The 26719-nt window shown below is 53.9% G+C and overlaps 1 protein-coding gene across 1 annotated transcript in view; it reads right to left on the bottom strand.

The window, feature by feature from the left end:
* The window catches only part of Prkx (protein kinase cAMP-dependent X-linked catalytic subunit), a 39121-nt gene extending 19605 nt beyond the window's left edge, over positions 1–19516 (bottom strand). The window contains exons 1-2 of the mRNA XM_078035371.1: positions 18881–19516; positions 4660–4828 (exon numbers count right to left, since the gene is read on the bottom strand). Coding sequence (XP_077891497.1) covers positions 4660–4828; positions 18881–19046 — 335 coding nt within the window. The 5' untranslated portion in view covers positions 19047–19516. The remainder of the gene's footprint in view (positions 1–4659; positions 4829–18880) is intronic.
* Between the last annotated feature and the right edge of the window lie 7203 nt (positions 19517–26719).

The raw sequence follows: 26719 nt of genomic DNA, 5'->3' as shown, positions 1-26719 counted from the left end.
CATGTAGCAGAATATTATGCAGCCTTCAAAAGGAAGAGAATTCTGAAGCAGGGTCCAGGGTGGGTGAACCCCAGGGAAATCATACTCCGTGAATTCAGTCACACACAAAAGGACAAGCACTGCATGAGTCCACTCACAGGGGGTCTGCAGAGTCATCAAGCTCAGAGACAGAGACTAGAATCAAGTAGTCACAGGGACTGGCAGAGGGAAAATGGAGAGTTATAAGAGTTCCAATTTCACAAGTTAAAAAATCTCTGGTAGGGATGGTCCCATGACAGTTAAGAATATTCTTAAGGACACTGGACTAAACGCCTCAAAATGATAAAGATGGGGTGGGAGCAGTGGTGCACCACTATAATCCCAGTGGCTCAGGAGGCTGAGGCAGGAGGATGACAAGTTGGAGGCCAGTCTTGGCAACTTAGGGAGGCCCTAAACAACTTAGCGAGACTCTGTCTCAAAATAATAAAAAGGGCTGGGGATGGGGCTCAGTAGTTAAGCACCTCTGGGTTGACACCCCCCCCCAAAAAAAAGAGAGCCAAAGAAAAAAGCCAAGAAAATAAATGTTAAGATGCTACTCTTGATGACAAGGACATTTTTAAATTTAAAGAATGTGTCCATCTTAATTTTTGTCTCTGTGACCAAGTCTTTTTCAAATAGTTAAGCAACAGAGAGAGTCAACCTGAACAGTTAGCAAACTGTGGGGACACACGGATAGTTCCCAGTCTCAGGAGGGACCCCATAACCGCACCCCTTAACTGAGACCCTCATAATCAGTCCCATAACCACGCCCACTGTGGCCACGCCCCAGCATAATTAGACCCATAAATCATATCCCACCATAACCACGCCCATCATAAACCACGCCCACTCAGGCCACACCCCCACCATGGCCACAGCCCATGGTGACCACGCCCTACTATAACCAACCCCATAGTGACCATGTCCCACTGTAACCACACCCTAGTCATAAACCACGCCCAGCTGTGGCCACGCCCCCACCATGACCCACCCCATAGCGACCACACCCACTGCAAGTAGTCCTATACATATCCAGTCCCACTGTAACCACACCCCCCAGCCATAAACCACGCCCCAATGAAGCCACACCCCCACCCATGACCACACCCACAGAGACAATGCCCTGATATAACCAGCCTATTGTAATCATGCCTCAGTGTAACCACGCCTTAGCCATAACCACGCCCACTGTGGCCACGCCCCCACCTCAGTTACACTCCATTGTGGCCACTCCCCCATAACCACACCCACCACAGCCACACCTTACAGATAACCACGCCCCACTGTAACCACGCCTCCACCTCAATTACACCCAATCGGAACACTCCCCACTGTAACCACACCCACCAGGACCACAACTTAGCATAACCACGCCCCACTGTAACCACGCCTCCACCTCAATCACACCCAATCGGAACACTCCCCAGTGTAACCACACCACCAGGACCACACCTTAGCATAACCACGCCCCACGGTAACCACGCCCCGTAGTCAGCACGCCAATAGGCCCCTGTGACCACACCCCTCCGTGGCCACGCCCATGACCACGCCCCTGCAGTAGCTGCCTGACCAGGGCTCTCTCCTCCTGCGTCTCTAGCTCAAGGCAGGGCTATGGCGGAGGCTGCTGTCAGTCTTTCGCCTGCAAAGTGTGCAGCCAAGGCTCCCTCTGCAGGTGCTCCTAATTAAAGCCCAAACCAGGCTGTTTGTGGGTAGTCAGCTGACTTTAAAAAGTTGGTCACAGTTTCCCCACAGCGTGCAAAGCTGCCCTCCAAGGAAGCAAGCGTGACCCCACCCGTTACCTCTGCAGCAACTACTCCCTGCAACCACAAGATCCGAACTGCCTCCAGGGCCACCAGCCCTGCCCCCAGGAGACCAGAGGCTGGCTCTCTGACCCCTGTGGCTCCCCTAAAACAAAGGCCCTGTCCACCTCCTGCTTCTCTTCTGATCCTAGGGGGTCACGAGGGCACCCACCTGTACTCCCAGCAACTCGGGAGGCCGAGTCAGGAGGATGGCAAGTTCAAGGCCAGCCTCAGCAACTTAGCAAGACCCTGTCCTTAAATAAACTGAGAAACAAAGGGCTGAGGATGGGGCTCAGTGGTTAAGCACCCCTGGGATGGATCCTGGGTATTGCAAAAATATTAGTTAAAAAAAAAGGGACTGGGGACATGGCTCAGTGGTGCCCTGCGGTCCCTGCCCAGCACTGAACAAAAACACTAAGCGATTCCTCCTGCAAAATGTGCCCGTTCACCATCTGAACCCCAGCTCCCTCGCCCAACCCCACACAAACACCCCAAACTCACTACACATCTCCTTATATTTGAGGTTTGGGGACAGGGACGGCTGTTCCTGTGCCCAAACTGTTCTTTGTACAGAATGACCCAGGAGGAGAGACCGCTCCTGGCAGGTCTTTGTTTTTCACATTCAAACAGGAAGAGCTCAAAACAGTCCCAACTCGCAGATCTCTTCCTCCTTCCTTCAGGCTCAGAGAAACCGAGTGACTGATTGTCGGGACAGACCTGAGAGGCACTTTGGAGTCCACACCTCCTTCGCTCGAGGTGCCACCCCACGGAAAACACGTGCCTCTTGGGGTTTGCAATCAGGACAATCACAGCGCTGGCCAGACATGGGGTGCTCAGCTGAGTGACCGTGGGGGAACCTCTGAGGGTCTGCAGCACTAGGTGCACCTTGACCCAGTTCTCAGCCTCCCAGCCTCCAGGACCCAGGGGACGCGTCCATTTAGTTATGTCAAAGACATACAGAGCCTGAAGAATGAGCTGTGTTGTGCTTTACCGTTAAAAAAAGAGGGAACAAAAAAAATCCCAAATCGCCAGGCAGAATGGCGCACACCTGGAATCCCAGAGGCTCGGGAGGCTGAGGCAGGAGGATCTCAAGTTCAAAGCCAGCCTCAGTCAAAGCGAGGCCCTGAGCAACTCAGGGAGACCCTGTCTCTCAATAAAATACAAAATAGGGCTGGGGACGGGGCTCAGGGGTCGAGTGCCCCAAATTCAATCCCTGTGACCTCCCCCCAAAAAGAAATATTTTCCAAATTCCAGAAAGGAAGCCCATGGATGTGGGGCAGGGTAGTACCTTCTAGCTATTTCTCTTTTATAAGCAAAAAACTGTGCTTCTGGGCAAGGACATTAGTACATTAGGATTTTCAATCACCAGATTCTAAACAGGATGCAGATTCCTATGGAAGGTGCCATAGCATTTCTCCCCGTGTGGACACAAAGTGTCACGGGCTTTTAACCCAAATCGGAATGTTCCAGACGATTTGCTGAAGGTGATTTTCCCACTAAAAGCTAACACACCTGGCTGGTGCCACCGGGTGGCCCCGAGACCAGGGGCGACGTGTGTATGCCGTGAAGTCAGAGGAGCACGTGGAAAGAGAATCTGCGCAGAAGACCAAGCCCCAGGAGGTTGCCGAAAACAAGAACTCAACCCACTTCGACCTGCTCACCGCCATGAGGCTGAACCAATGGAGCCTCCCAATGTGAGGCTTGCAACCTCCAAACCAATGAATGAAGCAAACCTCTTTTCTTTATAAGGTACCCAGCATCGGGTATTTTGCTACAGTAAGAGAAAAATGGAGCTAAGACAAGTGCGGAGGGTGCCTATCATGTGGGTGTGCAAGTACAACCTTGGGGAGGCATCTGGGAAAAACCATGTGGCCATTATCACGGTCAATCTGAACTGTCCACTTGATTGGATCAAGAGATGCTGAGGGTTAAGAGGCTTATGGGCCGTCAGTGAGGATGGGTCTAGAAATGATTGGCGTGAATCCGGATCCATATAATCCAGGAGAAGGACATTAGCAACATGGCGGATGGAAGACGGGTTGCTGGGTGGAAGGCCCCACGGATGGGGAAAGAGAGACGCGCAGGCAGCCTACACCTTTGGCAAAATCCATGGGAAATACTCTTACCCTGTCCCCATGGTCTGGACGTCCATGTTGGACCCTGATCCGCAATGTGTTAGTAGTAAGAGGTGGGCCTCCAGGAGGTGACTTGGTCACCAGGGTGCCATCATTAATAAGGAAATTAAGCCTTATAAATGACTCCAAGGGAGGTCCTGCCCCCTCTACGCTATGAGGACCCAACAAGGTGGCGCCATCTTGGAAGAGAAGGGGCCCTCAGCAAACACAAGATCAAGGTTGATCTTGGACATCCGGTCCCCAGAACCGAGGTCAATAAATGAATGCATAATGGTGTTTATAAATAACCTATCTCAACCATTTTGTCGTAGCAGCCCATATGGACTAAGCCAAAGAGGAAGGACAGATTCATTGGGTAAAGGCTGGACCCATTCAACAGGAAGGAGGTCCAGGGTACATCTTAATGGAAATCTAAAAGATGACTGGAATTAATAAAGCCATTAAGATTTTTTTTTTTTCCCATTAAGACATAGAATCCAAGGATGCTACATCCCCAGTCCTTCTTTTTTTTTTTTTTATTTTGAGATAGAGTTTTGCTAAGTTTTGCTGAGGCTGGCCTCCAATGTGCCATCCTCCTCCTTCAGCCTCCAGCCTGGGATTATATACGTGTACCACCACGTCCATTTGGGCTCAACCCATTTCTCCTAAGACAAGACCCTGGGGGATCCCAGGGTGGGTGAAGGGGGAAGGGAAGGCGAGGAACTCACAGCTTGACGAGGAAGGGGTGGTTGACCTCCATGAGGACCGACTTCTCGTTGTGAACATGCTGCTCCTGCTTCAAGCGGATGACCTCGGGGATGCTCATGACCTTGAGGGCAAAGTAGTTCTTAGCAGCCTTCTCCTTCACCAGGTGCACGCGCCCGAAGGTCCCCGTCCCTGGAGAGGAGAGAAGGAACATAAGCAGTCAAGTCTGCCCATGATGGTGAAGGCCATCCAAGGAATCATCGAGGGGGATCTGGGACCTCCAAACAAATCCCACTGGGGTTGGAGGCTTGGTATCCTGGCTGATGTACCCAGGTGGTCACTGTCACATAAAATTTGCAGATACATACACATATGACAGGGAGAGAGGGGCAGAATCACCTGCTCCCAAATGGCTCTTTCACTTGGAGGGAAAGTGGGCGCCATTTTGTAAAAATCCACCCTGGAGAAACCACGCCCTCCCCCAGAGAGCCACAGGAGATAACAGCAAATTATTCCTCCAGCGTGGCCGGCTCTCTTTTTCTTTCTTTCAACAATTCTAGACAAATGTCCTCATTCAAAAATCAAAAAAAATGATCTTATTTCAAAATCAGCCACTTTGACCTTGAGGGCAAAGTAATTCTTAGGTTGGTGACCACTGTGTCACCAACTACACCCCCACACTCCAACCAGACGCCCCATCCAGCATCCACCGGTCCCTTCTGGAACTCCCCGTGGCCCACCCCATCCCAAAAGAGAACCCCTCCCCTCCCCCCAGCCCTTGGCATCTTTGAGCATGTCCCCAAGCTTTGCGGGATGAGGAGGACGCGTGGGGTCAGCCTTCCCTGCAGCTTCAACAGGACAATCAGGTGACATAGGGCGGAAGATAGAAACAGGGGTGTCTGGGTAAAGGCAGCAGCTCTAGAAAGGCACCCCCCTCTCCTTTCTCCCAAGGTCTGAGGTGTCCAAAATATTAAGTCTCAAGAAGATTCTAAGAAGATGGGAACAGGAGGCCCAAAGGCCAGCCTCCATCGGAGACAGACTCTCCACCATGCCTCCCTTTCCCAGAAGGAAAGTCAACTGTGGCCAATGAAGTAACCAACCATGCATGGCCTTGAACCTCACTGACCAGAAGTGTCCAGCATCCCACAGAGGGCTGTGTTCCTTAGCAGAACACCGGGGGGAAATGTGACTACAAGGTTCAGCCAGGAAGAATACATGGTCCATGCAACACACCAACTGGCCAAACATTGGTAGCCGCCATGTTTGTTTGGTACACGTTGGAGTCCAATGGGGAGCCAGGGTGGTGTGTTTTTAAGATGGAGATTGGGGCATGATGTGTAGACCTCTGGAACCCCTCGCAGGCATGAGTGGGCTCTCTGTGGGTCAGGGAATCCACTGGGCCGCCATGTTTTTTTGTACACATTGAAATTGAATGGCGAGCCATGGTGGTGTGTCTGTAAGATGGAGGTTGGGGCAGGAAGTATTGGCCCCTCGAATCCCTCGCAGGCCTTGGTGGGGTGTCTGTGTGTCAGGGAGTCCTCTGATGACCAAGCTCAGCTGACCTCAGTAGAAGCAGAATGTCTTGGACCATTGTTGGTGGCCTAGAGGTGTTTCTGCACTTGGGGACAATGTTACTGAGAGTCGCTCCTTGCTCAGGAAGGACCTACAGGGTCCCATCAGGGATGACACCCAGCAAGCAAATTCTGCATGCAGAATGTCCCCGAGTGGGTCACATGACACCTCGTTCCCAGCTATCTCAATGGATCGGCTTCCTCAAACCAAACACAGGGACCAAGATGGCGCCCAACCCTGTGACCTACTTGAATCTACTTAGCTTTCATGCATTATTTTTTCTCGGTGGAAAAAAATGTACATAGAGTGGGATTTACCACCATAACCTTTTCTCGTATGCGGTTGAGTGGTGTTAAATGCATCTATGCCGTGTAGACACCACGCTGTAGACACCAGTTGTCAATCACAAGTGACTGACAGATGTGATAGGTGTGGACGGGTAACTGGTTAATAGACGGATGGCAGATGATAGATTGGTAGACAACTGGTGGACAGATGGGTGGATGGATAGATGGACAGGTAACGGGTTCATAGGTGACAATATGGTACCGTGACTCTTGAGAAAGCATTTGCATTGTATCGGGTGTCCCGTGACACAGAGAGATGACATAAAGCACACAGGAAGATGGGTGCAGGTTCTAGGCACATGGGGTACCATCTTAGAGGGGAACTGAACACCCACAGACTTTGGGATGGTGACAAGTCTTGGGACCAAAGGCCAAGACTGGAAAGAGAAGCCAAGACCTTAATTCAGACTCACACTTCTTCAGAGGGGACAGACAGTCTCTCTGGTCCCTCCATCCAACCCATCCCATCATCCTGAATCCGCCATCTTGCATTCCTCCTTGTGGCCTCGGGTTTCATTAGCCAGAGTGAGACTTCTAAACCAGGAGGACAGCCATCTACACCTGGGTCAATGTCCCCCGCGGATAACCCGCTCTTGAGCTCACGCCTGAATCCACCTGGTTCTCTCTAAAGTCCCCTAAGATGACCGGAGCGTCCTCATTCATGGGGATCCCAAATCACACCCCAGCTGGGCACCTCCCATGAACTCAAAATGCAACCCCTGATCCTGGTGGGCACCAGAATCCATTCCTATGACCTTCATTCAACCTTTTCCAAGGTTTGTTCTGGCTCTCACTACGTGGGACCTTTTTTTTTTTTTGACATCAAAGAACTGGTGTGGTGGCCACTTGGACCCAACGTTCGTGTCCACCATTATGTTGTGAGAAGGGTTGGAAATGTCCTTGGAGACATGTTGGGAAGCCAAGGTGTGACCTGGGTTTCCACACTGGGGAGATGTCCAACAACCCATGACCCCAGTTGGGTACGATGATAAAAACGAAGACCTTAAAAGACAAAGAACAGAAGGAGAGATTGTCACCTAACACTGAGGAATTACTTTTAACTACAGACGTGAGTCAGTCTTGGCCAGCTCAGAATGCCAATTCACAATGGGTTGTGAATTCAAAATGGCGGCTCTCAAATGTGTTGCTCTTGGGATCCTTTGACCCTCCTCAAAAATGCACCAAGGACCCTCTGGAGCATTTGCTCCTTCACGTAGGGGGTAGGTGGAGGTCATCACCGTAGAAAAAGAATTCAAGCAGAAAGAGTTAAGCAAGAGAGGACACCCATTGGCGTTGGAGGGATGACGTCATCGCACTTCAAGGAAGTTCTGGAAAATTCCAACCAACACACATGGAAAAAATGATTCCTGGGGATCCCACACTGGGCTAGTTCACTCTCTACTGATAAAAGCAACTCCATCATGACATCAGTGTGTTCCTGCAAGGGACACTGTGTCCCTAGAGTACTGAGAATACGCTTTCATCTCTGCAAACAGGGCAAACGGGTAGGTTTAGTTGCCTCTGTTCAGAAAGAAAGAGCAATAATCACACCCCCTTGGGTGGCAAGGAAATGTTCCGAGATCCCCAGGGGGTACCTGAAGCCACCAACCATATCAAACGCTATCCCGGCATTTCTTGGAGATATGGCAGGTGAAGATACGGCATGAAAATAAATGTTTTTTTTTTTTTTTCCTATTCACATGAGCCTATAATTAAGTTTAATTTGTCAATCAGGATTGGTAAAAGATCAGGAACAAACGTGAAAAATAAAATAGAACAACTAAATAAAACAAATCAAACATCAGAACAACTTAACAATGAATGAATTCTGAGTTTTTGGAAATTTCCTGTTTTTGGACAGTGGTTAACGTGGGCAACTGTGAAAACTCAGTAAGGGAAACTTTGCCTACCAGGAGGACCACTGTACTTTTAGTTTGCTAGATTTGCAAATCTGCCCTTTCAGTTCTCAGTGGGAAGTGATTTTTGTTGTCATTTAAGATCCCTAAATGCTCAATGGAAGCATCACACAACTCTTGAACAAATACCACGAGTTTTATCTAACAGAGGCTGCATGCATTAGTTCCTTCCATGTCTAATTATTTCTTTTTTTGTTGTTGGGAGGGGACTGGGGATTGAACTCAGGGGCCCTCAACTCCTGAGCCCATCCCCAGCCCTATTTTGCATTTAATTTAGAGACGGGGTCTCCCTGAGCTGCTTAGCATCTCGCTTTTGCTGAGATTGGCTTTGAACTCACGATCCTCCTGCCTCAGCCTCCCCATCCTTGGAGATAACCAATTCCTACACTATGATTCTCCTTCCCCAACTATTAAACAGTTTCGACATCATCCCTAAGTAGAAGCCTGAGGATCCCAGGAAGTTATCTTAATCACATGTCCTGCTCCCCCAAAGTGGATTAAAAGTCCATCACTCTCACCCTCCCAAGAAGTGGGCAAACTACACACAGAAGATTGCACAAAGAAGATTCAGAAGCTTTAAATTACATTCTGAGTGTCATGAGGCTGCTCCACTCCACTGGAGACATGAACCATCCCTTCACCCAGTGTATCCAGGCTGTATATGCTACCCTCTCATTAGTTACTTAGACTGTCTCTGTATATGCTACCCTCTCGTTAGTTACTTAGACCATCTCTGTATATGCTACCCTCTCGTTAGTTACTTAGACCATCTCTGTATATGCTACCCTCTCGTTAGTTACTTAGACTGTCTCTGTATATGCTACCCTCTCGTTAGTTACTTGGACCATCTCTGTTGCTGGACTGTCATAGTATCAGAGTGCTTGTGTTCAACTCAGTGTTACTTTCCTCAATAAGAGTCCCCAAATAAAAGACAAGTAAGGCCGCCAATACAGAAAGCGGAGGAGTCAGAAAGCGCTTCCTTGAAGATAAAAAGTAGAAGGACAATATGACATTTTAAGAGACAGAGACCATATTCGGCTACCTTGTATTACAAGATATGGCTACAAAATCACTCTATTATTCATGTCACGGTTATTGTTTAGATGTGGTGTCCCCTAAAAGCTCGTGTGTGACACAATGCAATAAATTTTAGAGCTGAAAAGATTGGGTTAGGAGAGGTGTGACCTAGTCAGTGGATTAATCCACTGATGTGCATTAACAGGGCAGGGAGGGTAAGAGTGGAGGAGGTAGGTTACTAAGAGTGGCTTTGGGGGACTATATCTTGTCCCTGGATTCTCCCTCTCTCTGCTCCCTGGTGCCCTGTTCTGAGCTGCTCTCCTCCTCCAGGCCCTGCCGCCATTTTGTTCTGCCTCCCCTTGGGCCAGAGCCATGGAGTCGACCCACCATGGACTGGACCTTGGACACCATGAGCCTCAGATCAACTTCTCCTCCTCTAACCTGTTCTTGTCGGGTCCTTTGGTCACAGCAGAGAAAGAGCTGACTTAAACAAGCCATCTTGGTGGCCCAGAGGTCACATGCAGCCTTGTTGAGAGAACAAAGACTCCCCAAGGGATCGATTTGCAGCAGCACGTTTGGGAGCAGAGCCTGGGTCTCCCTGAAAGGACAGCCTGTCCTGCTCACTCAGTGGGAAAGAACATGAGGTGGCCATCTTCAGGGGAGACTCCTCCCCTGGACCGTGGTGCCACTCTCTCTGGGTAGACGGTGGTGGGGCCGTCTCTCAGGTTTCATTTCCCAAAGTTGTCACTGAACAAGCCCCCGAAACTTCAGACGGACACAAGTGTGCGCAAGCCTCTGTGCAGTTGGTTGTGTGTACAGACAGACTAAGTCGTGCAAGTAGGACCAGAAAGGCAAGCTCGGCTCCACAAGGAACTGACCCTCTAAGAAAGCACCAGGTTTCCACGTGGAGAGAGAGATGGAGCCGAAATAAGATTCACAATTTCTAAATCGCATGGTATTCTGAGGGGCATGGTGCTGCTCCGCTCCATAGGAGACATGAATCATCCCTTTACCCAGGGTATCCAGTTGTATATGCTACCCTCTCGTTAGTTACTTAGACCATCTTTGTATATGCTACCCTCTCGTTAGTTACTTAGACCATCTCTATATATGCTACCCTCTCGTTAGTTATTTAGACCATCTCTATATATGCTACCCTCTCATTAGTTACTTAGACCATCTTTGTATATGCTACCCTCTCGTTAGTTACTAAGGAGCCATGTCTGTATATGCTACCCTCTCGTTAGTTACTTGGACCACCTTTGTATATGCTACCCTCTCGTTAGTTACTTAGACCATCTCTATATATGCTACCCTCTCGTTAGTTACTTAGACCACCTTAGTATATGCTACCCTCTCGTTAGTTATTTAGACCATCTCTATATATGCTACCCTCTCATTAGTTACTTAGACCATCTTTGTATATGCTACCCTCTCGTTAGTTACTAAGGAGCCATCTCTGTTGCTGGACTGACTGCCATAGTATCAGAGTGCTTGTGTTTAAGAGAGAGAGACACACCATATTCAGATAGCTTGTTTTCTAGAATATGGTTATAAAATCCATGTTAATCCATATCACTGGATTAATCCACTGACTAGGCTACACCTCTCATAACCCATCGCCAGCTCCACCCTGGCCCGACATCCAAGTTCTTTCACATCCACGTTCTAAATGAGCAGCCTAAAAATTAGCACCTTGCCTGTACCCAGCCCAGGACGCTCCGATCAAATCTGCCCTCTGAAAAGTCCTTGGACCGTACAGAAGGAGACCAGCACCCGGAGCCCACGACAGCTGCAGGGGCATGCTGTGGGGACGCCTCTCGGCCGCAGGTGAAGACCGGGATTATTTTCTTCCTGTGGCTTGTGGGGCGGAGAGGCAGCTGGTGGTGTTGGTTACACAGAGGAGGAAGCCAAGGCTAAAACCCGGGCAGGAGGGAGAGAGAAACTCAGAGCCCTGGACACGCACAGGTCAGTAGGAGGGATCCGTGGTGGGATCTCCAAACCACAGTGGGCAGCTGGCAGGTGGGGGTTTCTTGACCTATTTCTTGCAGGATTCTAAAGTAGCCAAGGGTACAATGGACACCTTGGGGGCTCAGGTTTCAGAGGTCTCAGTGCATGGACAGCTGGCTCCATTCCTCAGGCTCGCGGTGAGGCAGGACATCATGGCGGAAGGGGGTGGTGGCGGACAGCCGCTCAGGACAGGGCTCGGGACAGACAGACCCCACCTTCCAGGAACAAAATATAAGGACAACTCCCACGGCCCACCTCCTCCAGCCACACTACACCTGTCTACAGTGTCCACCCAGCTAATCCATATAAGTGGATTAATCCACTAATGAGGTTAGATCTCTCTCTCATAATCCAAGAGGGTGAATATCATGGCGGAAGCATGTGGCAGAGGGAAGCAGGGAGATTCCGCTCTCCAGATGCAAAATATACACCCCAAAGCCCCGTCCCCAATGCCACTTCCTCCAGCCACACCCCACCTGCTTCCAGTTACCACTCAGTTAATGCCAACAGGGGATTAATTCACTAACCAGGTCAAGACCCTCGCGACAACCCAATCATTTCTCCTCTGGACATTTCGGCCTGTCTCACACGTGAGCTCTTTTTAGGAGACACCTAATATCTGAACCATGACACAGAACAACCTTTCCTCTTTATACGTGGATTATCTCAGGTGCCTTGTCACAGTCCCGGAGAGCTGGCTGGTGCACATTCCAAGCTGGTTCCCGAGCTCTGGGATGATGGGATTTGCTGTTCTCCCCAAGCCCAGGCTGTCCCTGCTCCTTCCTCTTGGGTCCCCTAATTGCAAGTCCCCGATGAAAGCATGCACATGCAGACGCTGGCCAGCTGCAGGGGTGGGGTCACTCCCATCCCGCCAAACACGGGAAGAGCCTAAGCACTCAAGGACTGGAGAGCACTGCTCGCCTGCCCTGCACCTGCAAGGCCCCTTGGGTCTGCAGGGTGACTCCAAGGCACTGATTCAGCCCTGTGAAATCACCACCAGGATGAGTCACCGAGGATTTCCAAAGTGGCCTCCCTGCAGGGTGACCGATATCTCTCTGGGCCTCACCCGTAAACTATCCAAATAACCACCTCAGAGGAGGGCGGTGCGTCATGCACGCGCTGCAATTCACCCCAGGGACCTGTGCACCTTAGCAGGACTTTGGGGACACAATCTCCTTCCTGTGGGTCAGTGAGGGAGGATTTCTCAGTGGGCACCAGGGCTCTCTGGGAAGATGCAGGTCCCATAAAGGATTTAGGGTCCAACATGGAATCCCCCGGGATTCCCAGGATTGGGTCTTTGTGGAGTCCCCGTGTGTGGAGCAGGATGGGACGAGAATGAGTTATGGGAGGGAAGTTGATCTGGGGCTCATGGTGTCCAAGGTCCAGTCCCTGGTGGCCAACTCCATGGCTCTGGCCCAAGGGGAGCAGAACAAGATGGCGGCAGGGCCTGGAGGAGGAGAGCAGCTCAGGACAGGGCACCAGGGAGCAGAGAGAGCTCTGCCCACCAGGGACAGGACAGAGACCCCCAAGGCACAGCCCAGGGACCCCCTCCTCCAGCCACACCCCACCTGCTGCAGTCACCACCCAGTGAGTCCATCCAAGTGGATTAATCCAGTTAGTCTACACCCAGTGAGTCCATCCAAGTGGATTAATCCACTATTAGGTTACACCAGGGAGCAGAGAGAGCTCTGCTCACCAGGGACAGGACAGAGACCCCTAAGGCACAGCCCAGGGACCCCTCCTCCAGCCACACCCCACCTGCTGCAGTCTCCACCCAGTGAGTCCATCCAGGTGGATTAATCCACTATTACGTTGCACCAGGGAGCAGAGAGAGCTCTGCTCACCAGGGACAGGACAGAGACCCCTAAGGCACAGCCCAGGGACCCCTCCTCCAGCCGCACCCACCTGCTGCAGTCTCCACCCAGTGAGTCTATTTAAGTGGATTAATCCACTATGAGTCTACACCTCTCATAACCCAATCATTCCACCTCTGAACCTTCTTGCACCATCTCCCACATGAGTTTTGGGGGGACACCTCACATGCAAACCAACGCGGGGCACAAATGACAAAGCAAAAAAAAAAATTAAAAATTCAATCTCGGCCCCACCCACTCCAACCCAGCATCAGAGAGGCCAGAAAAAGCGTCTCCACTTATGAAATGCACAGGAAAACCGCTCGGGGAACTAGGGCCTTCTCAACAGCGTGTGCAGGACGGGTTGATTGAACATCTGCCAGGAAATATTGGAAGACAGAGGACCCGCCAGGGTGACCCTCACCTCTGCCTGGGACATAATGGCCAGTCCTCAAAGGGTCAAGTGTTAGGTCTCCCGGGGGTGGCGTTGGGGACAGGTAGGTAGCAAGACTTTGAAGAGGTGAGGCGTAGCAGGAGGTGGCAGGTCATTGAGCAGGATTAGGTTCACATGAGTTTGAAATAAATATAGGAAAAAAAAAAAAAAACCAGAAGAAACCTGTTTTCTTTATAAGTAGCCAGCCTCGGGTATTTTGTTATAGCAATGAAAAAAAAGAAACTCATGCACCTATTACCAATCCATTGACATGCTAAAGAATATCTGTGCATGAGGGCTGGGGACAGAGCTCAGGTGGCAGAGGGCTTGCCTGGCATGCACAAAGCCCTGGCTTCAATCCCCAGCACCACCAAGAAAAAAAAAAATTGTGCACAAGCCCCTCTCTGTGACCTCTATCTGTGTCCAATGTCCCCGGAAAAGCCAGGCTCAAATCCCTTGAAGGCGACTGCATTTTACCTTGGAGCAGTCGTGAAATGTGCGAGAGCTTCTTCGTGTCTAGCAGCAGCTAAGAGCTTGGGAGAGGGGGCCATTAGGTCGGGCATACCTTTCCACTGAGGCCGATGGGTTCCAAAGCATCAATTAAGTCAAATAACCCCTTGCACACCCACACGCGTGCACCCACACCTAAGCCATGATTTACAGTCGCGTGGGTGGCTCCTGGGAGCCGGCCCTTCCCCTCCTGGGCAGCAACCACAGAGCCTCTTATTGTCACCTCGTGTTCTTGGTTTATGTGCATTAACCTCCTGGGACAAGGGCGGAGGCCAGGCTGCAGTGCGGCCTCCCTCGGGGCCTCCGTCTCCCATAGGAGAACAGCGCATTGAGCACAGGTTGCCTTTCAGAAGACCAATGGGGGGACCCTCCCTGGACCCTCCTGTGTCTGTCCAAGTGCACACAGTGGTGGGCGGAACGAAGCTGCAGGTGTTAAAGATGCCGGCAGCTGGCCTTCAGTGCGGAGATCTCCTGTGTGACCAGGGACGGAGACAGAGCAATGGGTGGCCTCCTGCCCTGGGTCCCTGGTTTAAGACTGGATGCTCTTGGACCCTCGTGGTGCAAGCGATGGAAAGACCAACCCCCCATGCATGTCCAGACCACTGCTGTCCACCCCAGAGAACGAGCCTCGCCCACCCTGGACCTCGGGCCTCCAGCCTCCAAGAATGTTAGAGAAAACCTCTCCTCTCTTGTCTGTTCCAAGCGCCCTGGGGGAGGAACAGCGGGGCGGGTGCGTTCCTTCCTGCAAGGACCCCCACTCACAACCTGGGGACCCACGGTCCCTCACCACCGCCCCAAATGGCCATCTCTGTCCTTTATCCATCGTCACCAGCCAAACCAGGGCCTCCAAAGGGGTTCTAGAAGCTCACAAAGGACCAGGAACGCGGGGGTCCCTTTGAAGCCTCAGAGAAATGCACACTCTCGGGTGCCACCTGCCCTTCCAATGATACTCGCGGGAGCTCCTGGATCAAACCCTACCTGAAGCTAACATTATGCCTGAGCATCTCAAAAAACCCTCCCACAATACACTTGTTTTTTTTTCCTTAAGCTGGGGTCCAGGTTTGCACAGTCCCCATGCACGGGACTCTAAGGTCACCCAAGGCTGAGCACACCAGCCCCAGTTGCTCTTCCGCCCAGCGCTCTCAGGTGCACGATCCCCAGGGTCACGTCCCCCCTGTCCTCCTCAGCTCCGCGTGAGATCAAGGTTCCCAGTTCCTCTTCCAGTGGCTGCCACAGTCCCGCCCCCTCTGACGTGCTGTCACCCGGGTCCCCATGTGACCCTATTACCCGTCCCTCCCCTATAATGTGGTGACCCTCGGCAGAACCTTCTGACTCCCTGCTCATGCCCAGGGCTCACTGGGTGCTACCCCATGGGACAGGAAGTGCAGGAAGCCACAGGCTGGTGCACAACTGTCATGCCAGCAGCTGGGGAGGCTGAGGCAGGAGGATCGCGAGGTCAAAGCCAGCCTCCACCAAAGGGAGGCTGTAAGCAACTCAGGGAGACCCTGTCTCTAAATAAAATGCAAAATAGGGCTGGGGACGGGGCTCAGGGGTCGAGGGACCCTGAGTTCAATCCCTGGTACCCCCAAATTTTTTTAAAAAATCCCCCCCAACCCACTCCCCATACAGAGAGCCATAATGTGAGAAATCAAGGGACCTGATTGAGCGCTGCCCACCAGATCCAGCCTGTCACCGAGGTTCCCTGCAGGGATGGGTGTGGCTCAGGGGTGGACAGCTGGCCCAGCCTGGGGACAGCACCGGTTTCCATCCCCAGGAGGGAGACAATCAATAAATAAGAGCTCGGGGGGAAACTCAGAGAAAATTCCCCAGGTCCTCCCCAAGAAAGCGAAAGGGCTTGGGTCGAGGTGGGAATGCATCTCAAGAAAACCAGGGCGTGGCCGGCGCTTCCTCCGGGTGGGGAAGTCCACCGCTGAGGCCCTCCGCAGGGCACCTCGTCCCCAGGAATGTCCTCCTGAGGGCCTCTCTAGTCAGCCTCCACTATGGACGGGTCCACCCTGGAGCCCACAGAGAGCCTGGTCCCATCCCCATGGGGGGCCCCAGCTCCCTGTCCGCATTTGGGGGAAGGAAGTGTCTAGTCCTGGGGATTTCAGGATGCGTCCGGCGGAGCCTGGGCCTGGGGACAGACTGCCCACCTGACTTCCAAGGCTGGGGTTCAGGAGGCACAAAGAGGAGGCCATCGAGGTTGGAACGGATCCAAGAGGGCGCCCCATGGCTCGGCCACTTGAGATGCCAGCGGTCGCGGTGGGTGCCTCAGCAGATCCCACCTGGAGCTTGACCCTGGACTTCACCCTCCAGAGCTATGAGCAGGAGCTGTCAATCAATGCAGGTGCCTGGTCTCCGTTAGTCTGTTACAGGGATGGGGTGACTCAAGCCTGGACACAGGGAACGTGTTCCTCGCGGGGACTGTGGTGGCCGCACGAGGTCCTCGTGACGCGCATCTTTCGCATAAGCAAATGGGGAGAGAGGGACATTGGCCGGTGAGCGAGCGAGCGTGGTGGGGCTCAGGAGGCTGAGGCTGGAGGATCTGCGAGCTGGGAGGCCGGCCTCAGCAGCTCAGGCAAGCCCTAAGCAACGGAGTGAGACCCTGTTTCCAAACAAAAAAAAAATAAAAATGTGAGCTGGGGAGGTGGCTCAGTGGGTAAGCAGCCCTGGGTTCCATCCCTAGAATGGAAAAAAAAAAAAAAAAGAGGAAAGACAAAGAAAAAAACAGAGAAAAAGGAATGTGAAGAAAAATGGAATTTGGGCCTCGGAACTCACAGGAGAAGGGACTCCAGAGCAAATGAGCACTGACTTGACGGCCCTGAGATGTGCCCCACAATCTCGGGGTCCTCACGGGGGTCAAAGGGAAAGAGGAGACCCTCAAGGAGGTCAAGATGCTCTCGCTGGTGACGAAGAGCGTCGTCACCCACAAGAGGGACCGGGGGACACGGTGCAAACCCAGCACACCTGTGTGTGACAGGGATCTCAGGGATCCCGCCCAACGCACCCCGGAGTTCTCAGCTAGCTCCTTGCAAAGTCATTCTGGAAGGTTCCGAGGGACGGGGTCTGGGATGAGGAAAGAATGTTTCAGTGTGGGGAGGGTTTTGCTGGGGGCCTGTTCCTCCCGCCTGCCCAACACCTGGAAAACACGGTGATCCTAGGTCCACCAGGAACACCGGATCGTCCTTCTTTGTGGACAAACACAAACACCTGCAGCAAAAATCAGCTTCGCAACTCCTGCCCAGCCCCGTCGGTCCCTAGGGGTGGTCCCCAGAGGCAGCCACGTTCTGTTTGTAAGGATGTTACTCACTAGCGGGGGCCACCTGGAGCCACCCGTGATGTCAAACACGGTGGCTGCACACACCAAATCCGGCACCTCTGGGGACCTCGCCTGCAGACCCCCAGCCTTTCCCCAACTGACCTTGTCTGCAAGTGCACCGTGTTGTGTGACAGGGACAGGGTGCCGTTCCCATTGTTGCCCTGGGTGCACGGCCACCACTGTTGGATCAGAGCTGGGGCAGCCCCGCCCCGCCCTTCTCTCCGCCAGCAAAACAGCTCGGAGATGCGCCCTGCCCGGCCTCCGGGGGGAGAGAGGGGGAGGGGGGAGAGAGGGGGAGGGGGGAGGGACAGACACCCAGGGGACAGGGAGACACGGGAAGGCGGGGAGGTGGAGGCAGAGGACACAGTGCGGCTGTCACCCTGCGCCCCTCCGCCTGGCTCTTGTTGGCCAAGAAACCCAACCAGCGCCCGCAGGAGCAGCCCTTGCCCCGTGGACACACACAGGACGCCCTGTCCCCTCCTCCGCTCATCTTCCTGGCAAGCGACAAGCCTCGGTGACACCCTTAGCAACCCAGTGTCGCTAGGAAGCCACGGGCCGGCGGGTGGGTGCCAAGAGTCGAAACGGGGCGCCCACGTCCGTCTTCGGATCCGCCAGCCCCTGCCCAGGACCTCGGGGCCCCCGGAGAACCGGAACCCCACCTTTCCAGCTGCCCCGTCGGGTCCGGTTCCGAGGCCAGGGCGCAGCCAAGGCAAAAGAGTCCAATAACAGAACCCCAAGTGTCGCACGCACGGGACAGAAAGGCGCACTGGGTATGGAGCCAGGGCCCCGACTCAGCCCCAAGCCGCACCCCGGTCCCCAGGCGCTGCAGGACACCTGTGCACCCCACCCCAAGCCCTGCGCTTCGGCCACCCGGGGAGGGACCTGTCCACTCCACGCGGGGCTAGTCTCCCACCCAGCTCGGCGACAGGCGGCCCTGGGGCAGCTCCGCAGGTGCCTCCGGAGCCGCCGCCTGCCCCTGGGGGTCGCAGCCTGAGCACTGCGCGCCAGGCCCCCAGTGTTTGGTGGCTCCCAGTAACTTCTGTGACGCTCAGCCGCCCAGTCGCCTGGGTGGCGTTGCTATGGGGGCGGGGGGAGGGGAGAGGACACCATCAGAAACTTCGGGAGGGAAACCCGGGCGCGGGGAGTGGGGGGGGGGGAGCCTGGCGACACGGAGGAGCCTCGGTGCAGGGGCAGCGGGGCCAAGCTCCGGGGGCCCTTTGTCTGACCTCCGCGTCCCGGGCGCACGGGGGTCGCGCGTGCTACTCACCCACGGTGGCCAGGATGTCGAAGTCCTGCAGGGAGTAGCTCGGCGGCTCGGGCGAGGGCGCCTCGGGGCTGGGGCTGGGCGCGGGCGCCCCGTCGGGAGTGCGCCCCGCGGCCGCCGGAGGCTCGGGGTCCGCTGCGGCCGCCGCGGCCAGCCCCGGCGCCTCCATGGGGGCCCCGCGTTGCCGGCCGCGGGCCGCGGGCCGCCGGGCTTCCCGGGACTCAGCCTCCGAGGGCGGCGCGGCGGCGGCGGCGGCATCAGCGGAGGCCACCCATGCCCGCCCGGCGCCTCCGGGTGCGCGGCCCGGCGCGGCGGGGACAAAGGCGCAGCGCGGGGCGGCGCTCAGTGCAGGAGCAGCAGCAGCAGCTGGTGGGAGTAGCCGGCGGCCTCCGGGGCGCGGCGCGAGCCGGGCGGTGGCGAGGGCGGTGGAGGCGGTGGAGGCGGAGGAGGCGGTGGAGATGGTGGAGGCGGTGGCGTGGCCGGGGCGCAGGGCGAGGCGGGGTCCGGGCCGCGGGCGCCCGGCTCCCTGTTCATTCCTCGGCTCGCGCACCAGCCACGGGCAGCGCTGGCCCCTCACCGGCGAGAGAGGGGGCCCGGGCGGAAGCGGCCTGGGCGGGGCGATCCCCGGAGCGCGAGCGCGGCCAGGCGCGCGGGGACCGCCCGGGGGCGGTGTCGGGTCCGCGCTCCGCCCCGCGCGCAGCCCCGCCCCGAGCCGCGCGGCCAGGGCTCCCGGAGCTGCCGCGGCCCGTCTGCGCCCAGGGCGCGCCCGCGCGGGGTCCCCACCCTGCTCCCCGGCGACGCGCACGGCCACCACCCAGGTCGCCGCGCCCCAGCCCCCCCCGCCCCCCGGGGAGGAGAGGCGGGAAGCGGGCGGGGCCGGGCGGGCGGGGCCGCGACCCGAGTAAAGTTTTAAAAAACAGAAGTGAAAATGGAGCTCGCCAACCCCAGGGTCCCCAAGCGCGCTGTGCCCAGCGAACCCCGCGAAGGCTCGCTCGGTGCATCGGGTGGACAGGCCAGAGGCCCCGCCCCAGGGGGCTTCCTGCTTCTGCCCCCTCCCCCCCCGGACTCCGGGGATTGAGAGATCTCGATGTGGGGACAGAGGAGGGACACAGGGACCTGCCTGGGCGCTCTCGGCAGCTTCCTGTGAGTCTATGATTATTTCAAAATAAACATTTTACTAAAAAAAAAAAAAGAGAGAGAGAGAGATAGAGAGAGAGAGAAGCATTCAAGCGCTACAGCGACGGCACACAGGGCGGGCGGGCCGACGGGCCACCGTTCCTACCCAGGGACAGTCTCTGACCACTCGGGAACCGCTGCAGACATTTTAGTTTCAGATGCACCACGGTCGTTTGCCTTTGGCCGGTGCAAACCTGCCCCCCGCTCCCCCCACACACACACACACACTCGGCCACAGGCTTTAAAAGGGCTCTCGTGTGCGTGCACTTCAAGTGCAACTGGACGCCGGGCCAGTGGCCACCCCGTTCCCTGGGGATCTGGTTAAAAGCAGCCTGGGTTGGGCGGGAGCGGCCTCGATGTCACCCGCTGGTTGACCCTCAGGTCGGAGCGGGGATTTGAGTGGCAGGAGGGCAGAAGTACATTGTTTTGAGGGACGCCAGGTAGTCTGTGACTTCAGGGACTGTCCCCAGCCCCGGGGCCTCCTGGGTAAGCCACCGAAGAGCATTTTGAAGGAAATCAGGCCGTGCCACCCGGCACAGCCAGCAGCGAGGGGGCGACAGGAAGTCTAACCCGGGGCTCTGGGTGTGGCTTTGTGGGCCCTGGCTACCATCCCCCACCTGCATCTTGTGGGTGGCAGGTTCCTGGGGGGCGGGGCGGGGAGAATGGAATGCAGAAAATGTGCACCGCCTGGTGACACTCTGGGCGCCTGGTTGGGCCCGGGACCCGCGCCCCTGCTGAAGGGACTGGGGGGCCAGCCGAGGTCTGGCAGATGGAGGCCCCCAAACCCACGTCCTCCGCACTCGGATCTGCGGTGCGTCCAGCGAATCAAGTCTTTGCCTACCGAGGCCCGGAATGCACGCAGGCACGCACATGTTTTTGCTTGCAGAGTGCATTCGGGTAGACGCAACGCGGGGAACGTGCAGGTCCAAACCCTTCTCGGTGGCTGCCCCCCGGTGGCTGTGATGGGACCTCGCCCACCCTGGGCTGGCCCGCATCCCCACCCCGGCCCCCATGCCCACCCCTTCCTATCCACAGCACCAGTGTGTTTTGCAACAAAGCCGCTTGCATCTGGGCGGATCTTAAAAAGGGGAGAAAAAAAAAAATTCTTTGGAAACCACATCCCAGTGGTTGACAGACTAGAAAAAAGCAAAATCCCCCGAAGCTGGGCATGAGCAGGATTGTTTTCTCGGGGTGAGGGAGCTCTGTCACAGCCAAGGAATGAGTCCCTCCCTGCCCCTAAGCCACTGAACACTTCTTACGGGGGATTAGGATACTCGGTGTCTTTGCAGGTGCGTGCACCTAAGCAATAATTGATAAACCAAGTTAAATGCACGCGCCAGTATGCGTATGTGTATTTTGCACATATAGGATGTATGCAATACGTACTGTTTTATATATGTGCAGAATATATGTAGTATTTTTTAAAAAAACAAGAGTTGATATATGCCGGGCGCGGTGCCACATGCCTGTCATCCCAGCGGCTGGGGAGGCTGAGGCAGGAGGATCGCGAGTTCAAAGCCAGCCTCCGCCAAAGCGAGGCCCTGAGCAACTCAGGGAGACCCTGTCTCTCAATAAAATGCAAAATAGGGCTGGGGACGGGGCTCAGGGGTCGAAGGCCCCTGAGGTCAATCCCTGGTACCCCAAAGAAAAAAAATCCCAAAAGACATTACAAGAAAAAGAAAAGTAAAATAATCATCTTGAAATGGGGGTATCAAGCTTAAGAAGAGGGCTACTTATTCTCTATACAAATGGAAGGGTCTTCTACATTTCCTAGAAATGGAACCACCGGAGGAGATCCCACAGAATAGGAAAAATGTCAAGAAGTTGGTTGTTGAAATAGAAAGGAAGGATTGAAAATGAAAATCCAGCCGGGGGTCATTCATATGTAAAGTTGATTTATAATAAATAAGAGTTGGCTGGGGATGTGGCTAGGTGGGAGATTTTCCGCAGGATGGAGGTCTCAGGTTCGAAGCCAGCGCCATCAAACAAATAAATGCATTTTAAAGGAACGCAGCGGAGGCCAAAAGTGGAACTCAGCCACTTTCTCTGGACCCTCAGAACAAACCCTTGCCACCTGCTTGGGGCCCCTGTGTGAATAAGCACAGAAACCTTGGTGGGATACCCAGGATGGCACAGTTGGGGTTCTCCGGATTCTCCTCGGAGCGATTTATTTTTTCAAAGTCCAACTTGCAGAATGCAGAGGAGAAGAAATAAAAATGCGTGGGCAAAGTGACCCCATTTTTTAAGGCAGTTTTGAGCATAAAGGCAACAGACCTTTTGCATCTAAAGACAAGGTGCACGCACACTGCCCAGCTGCAGATTCTGCACCAGGGTCTCCAAAATGGGAAGCTTCCGGTTGCATTTTGGGACACACACAGGGACGTGTGCAAATCCCCCCCCCCCCAATCCTTAGGAGAATGGCCCCCGTCTGCCCTGCGGGTGGAGAATGCCGACATTTTTCATTTCATTCCCGTTTAAATTTTTATTCTCATTTTTTTTTTTCTTCCTGGCAGCGGGTCAACTTTTATTGAAACCCAGAGACACTTCAGAACAGGCTCGAACTGGTTTTATGGAGGATTGGGAAACCTGACCCCTACCCTGGCTATAAAGCTGTGCTGGGTATTTAGCTTAATTTCTTGCTTAATTTCTTTTTTTTTGAGGCTAGTGGAGGGTCCTGGGATGGAACCCAGGGGCCTCGACCCCTGAGCCCCGTCCCCAGCCCTATTTTGCATTTTATTTAGAGACAGGGTCTCCCTGAGTTGCTTAGGGGCCTCCCTTTGGCGGAGGCTGGCTTGGAACTCACGATCCTCCTGCCTCAGCCTCCCCAGCTGCTGGGATGACAGGCGTGTGTCACTGCTGTGCCTGGCTCTTAATGTGTAAAGAGAGGATCAAACAGTTTTTAGGGACCCCCGGAGCAAGCTCACTTGCCAGCCACGCCCCCCGGGGGAGACAGTCTGCAGCATGGACCAGCCCGAGGTGACCAAGGAGGAAACCCGGTTTGCCTGGGAGCCAGGGAGACGAGATAAATAAAAAAACCCCATAAGCACCGTGACCTTGGAGATGAACTTGGGCCTCTCCGTGGAGGATGACTCAGCGCCCTAGTATCTCCAGCAGAGGGTGGGGTTTGGAGGCAGTCGGGAGGGAGGGCTGGGATTGAGAAGTTGGATTTGATCAGTGCACCTCCTGTGCGTGTGTACAGTTACCACACTGAACCTCATCCACTCTGTACAAGGAATATCTGTTAATCAAAAATATTTTAAAAAATGAAAATAATGTTGGGGAGAACGCAGCCGATGACAGATGCTGTTCAGACTACTGCCTAGTGATTAATTAAAAAAAAAAAAATGGTTGTAAGCTACTTCCTTCTTGGGTGCTGGTACTAAAATAAACTGCTGATGTGTCAAAATCTGTGTTGGAGGTCAGGCCCCGAGACACACGTCTGTCATCTCAGAGGTTCAAGAGGCTGAGAGAGGAGGATGGCAAATTCAAAACCAGCGGGGCTGGGATGTGGCTCAAGCGGTAGCGCGCTCGCCTAGCATGCGTGCGGCCCGGGTTCGATCCTCAGCAGCACCACATACCAACAAAGATGTTGTGTCCGCCGAGAACTAAGAAAAAATAAATAAATGTTAAAATTCTCTCTCTCTCTCTCTCTCTCTCTCTCTCTCTCTCTCTCTGTCCCCCTCTCTCACTTTCTCTTTAAAAAAAAAAAAAAAAAAAAAAAAAAAATTCAAAACCAGCCTCAGCAACTTAGTGAGGCCTAAGCAACCTGGTAAGACCCTGCCTCAAAAATAAATAAATTGATTAATAATAGTAATAAATACAGGACTTGGGATGTGGCTCAGTGGTTAAGCACCCCTGGGTTCAATCCCTGATATAAGAAAAAAAAAAAATCTATGTTGGAAAATAAAAGCATCAAAGATCAGATAAAAAATATGAAGGTTTAAAATATAATAATAAGCATTTATTTACGTTATTATGTGACCGTAGATCTTAGGAAAAATAAAAGTACTTCTACGTAATTAATATAAAATAATGTCACTTGGAATAAGGACACTTACCTAAGGAATTATAAAAAAGGCACATTTCTGTTTACATTGTCTAGAAAAATATGCATGTTTTTATGTACGTGCACAAACTCACACACATATATATATATAGATATCTATATAGACACACACACATATGAAAAAATGGATTTAGACCCACAGATACATGTATAGACAAATGTAAATTTATAAACTCATTTTTATGTCTGTTTGCAAACTTTTCTCTGTGTGTGTGTATATATATAAAATCATCTTTCACTATCTGTAGGGGTTTGGTTCCGAGATTCCCATACGCTCAAGGACTGTGTGACTGAGCTTTATGTTTCTGTGACCAAGATACCTGGATCAATTTTAAAAATGGGGACCTTTTATTTGGGCTCACAGTGTCCCAGGTCCAGTCCCTGGTGGCCGACTCCATGGCTCTGGCCCAAGGGGGGGGGCAGAACAAGATGGCGGCAGGGCCTGGAGGAGGAGAGCAGCTCAGGACAGGGCACCAGGGAGCAGAGAGAGCTCTGCCCACCAGGGACAGGACAGAGACCCCAAAGGCACAGCCCAGGGACCCCCTCCTCCAGCCACACCCCACCTGCTGCAGTCACCACCCAGTGAGTCCATCCAAGTGGATTAATCCACTATTAGTCTACACCAGGGAGCAGAGAGAGCTCTGCTCACCAGGGACAGGACAGAGACCCCCAAGGCACAGCCCAGGGACCCCCTCCTCCAGCCACACCCCACCTGCTGCAGCCACCACCCAGTGAGTCCATCCAAGTGGATTAATCCACTATGAGTCTACACCCAGTGAATCCATCAAAGTGGATTAATCCACTTATTAGTCTACACCCAGTGAGTCCATCCAAGTGGATTAATCCACTATTAGGTTACACCAGGGAGCAGAGAGAGCTCTGCCCACCAGGGACAGGACAGAGACCCCCAAGGCACAGCCCAGGGACCCCCTCCTCCAGCCACACCCCACCTGCTGCAGCCACCACCCAATGAGTCCATCCAAGTGGATTAATCCACTATTCGTCTACACCTCTCATAACAAGATGGATGGGTGGATGGATGGGTGCATGGGTGGGTGGATGGATGGGTGCATGGGTGGGTGGGTGGATGATGAATGGATGCTGGATGAATCCATGGATGGATCCTTCCTTAGCTGGAAATTGCGATGGGGCTGGAGAGAGAAGTCACCAAAGAAAGAGGAAGAGCCGGTCGTCCGGGTGACCCACAGACCTCGAATTGATGGTGCGTCTGGAAAACAGCCCCAGGGCGGGAAGCCTTGAGTCAGAGCTTCTCGGGAAACACAGGGCCCTTGTTTGTGAGCAGGTGCTGCCCGTCCTTGGGCGGCTGAGGTGGGACGGTGACTTCAAGAGCTGTCTGCCGGGTCCCCTGAGCCGGGGGGCAGGGGGAGCCGCAGAAAGAGCAGGACCCCAGGTGAACCTTAGCTTCCTGCAAAATGAGGCAGATATTCCCAGTGTGCTGGGTGTCAACAGGCTGATCCACCATCCGTGTGCATGCAGCTACTTCTCTCCACACCAACCCGGTGACACAAGCTGCATGCTACGTGGCACGTGCCTAGTGCATGTAAATATGGTGCATGTGACTCTATAGATAACAGGTGTACTTAAATATATAATGAACCCTAGAGGTGCTTGACCCCTGAGCCCCCTCCTCAGCCCTATGTTGCATTTTATTTAAAGACAGGGTCTCTCTGAGTTGCTAAGACCTTTGCTGCCTTGCTGAGGCTGGCCTCCAACTCACCATCCTCCTGCCTCAGCCTCCCGATCTCCCAGGATGAACAGGCGTGGGCCCCGCGCCCTGCAAGGGACAATTCTTCTATTCAATAAAATTATTCCTTCTTTATCCAACATCTCAATTCAACCCGCATTCTTTTTTTTTTATAAGGAGTTTGACTCTTTTGGGACTGGAGGTGGGACTCGGGCGCTCTTCACCACGGAGACCAAAACATATTTTTTTTTTTTTTTAACGAAGGCGATTTCTAGGTGTTTGTGACATCATCTCGGAGTTGGGTTGGAAAGCAGAGGCTCAGGGCCCAGGGTTGGTGGGCGCCACCCTGGAGCGCCTTCCATCCCGCGGTCGGGAGCAGGTCTGCGCACTTGGCTGTGGAGGTCGCCCAGGTCCGCAGTGGGTGGGGACCCGACAGAGGGACTTATTATTCTTATTTTTCTTTCTCTGTCTCAGCTTTTTTTCTAGGCTGTTCGCATCTCCCACTTGGAAAGGCTGCGGAGAGCATTTTTCTAAAGACCTTGGAGCGTTGACGCGCGTTGGAGACCCGAGCCCGGCCTCCCGGCTCCCTGCGCCCCCGGGGTCACCCGGGGAGACCGCGCTGCGCCCGCGGGAGGGCGGGTCCCTGGCCCGGCTGGGCGCGGGGTGGTTTTTCCTGCGGAGATAACATCAGGTTCTCAGGGCCCAGCGCGGGAGCCGAGTGCCCAGACGGAGCGCAGGGCGCCCCCGGGCCTCGCAGATCGGATTTCTGTTCCCTGTTGCTCAACTTCTTTCTGCACCTCTGAATCCCGGTGGAGGCAAAAGGAACTCAACACGCGGCTGGAAAAGTGGGTGCCCCATGGAGACGGAGAAGGACATCTAACGCCTTTCATTTCTA

This window comes from Ictidomys tridecemlineatus, chromosome Y (genome assembly GCF_052094955.1).
Source record: "Ictidomys tridecemlineatus isolate mIctTri1 chromosome Y, mIctTri1.hap1, whole genome shotgun sequence".
NCBI lineage: Eukaryota > Metazoa > Chordata > Mammalia > Rodentia > Sciuridae > Ictidomys > Ictidomys tridecemlineatus.
The sequence above is the reverse complement of the archived record's forward strand: the minus strand, read 5'-3'. Positions and strand labels throughout refer to the sequence as shown.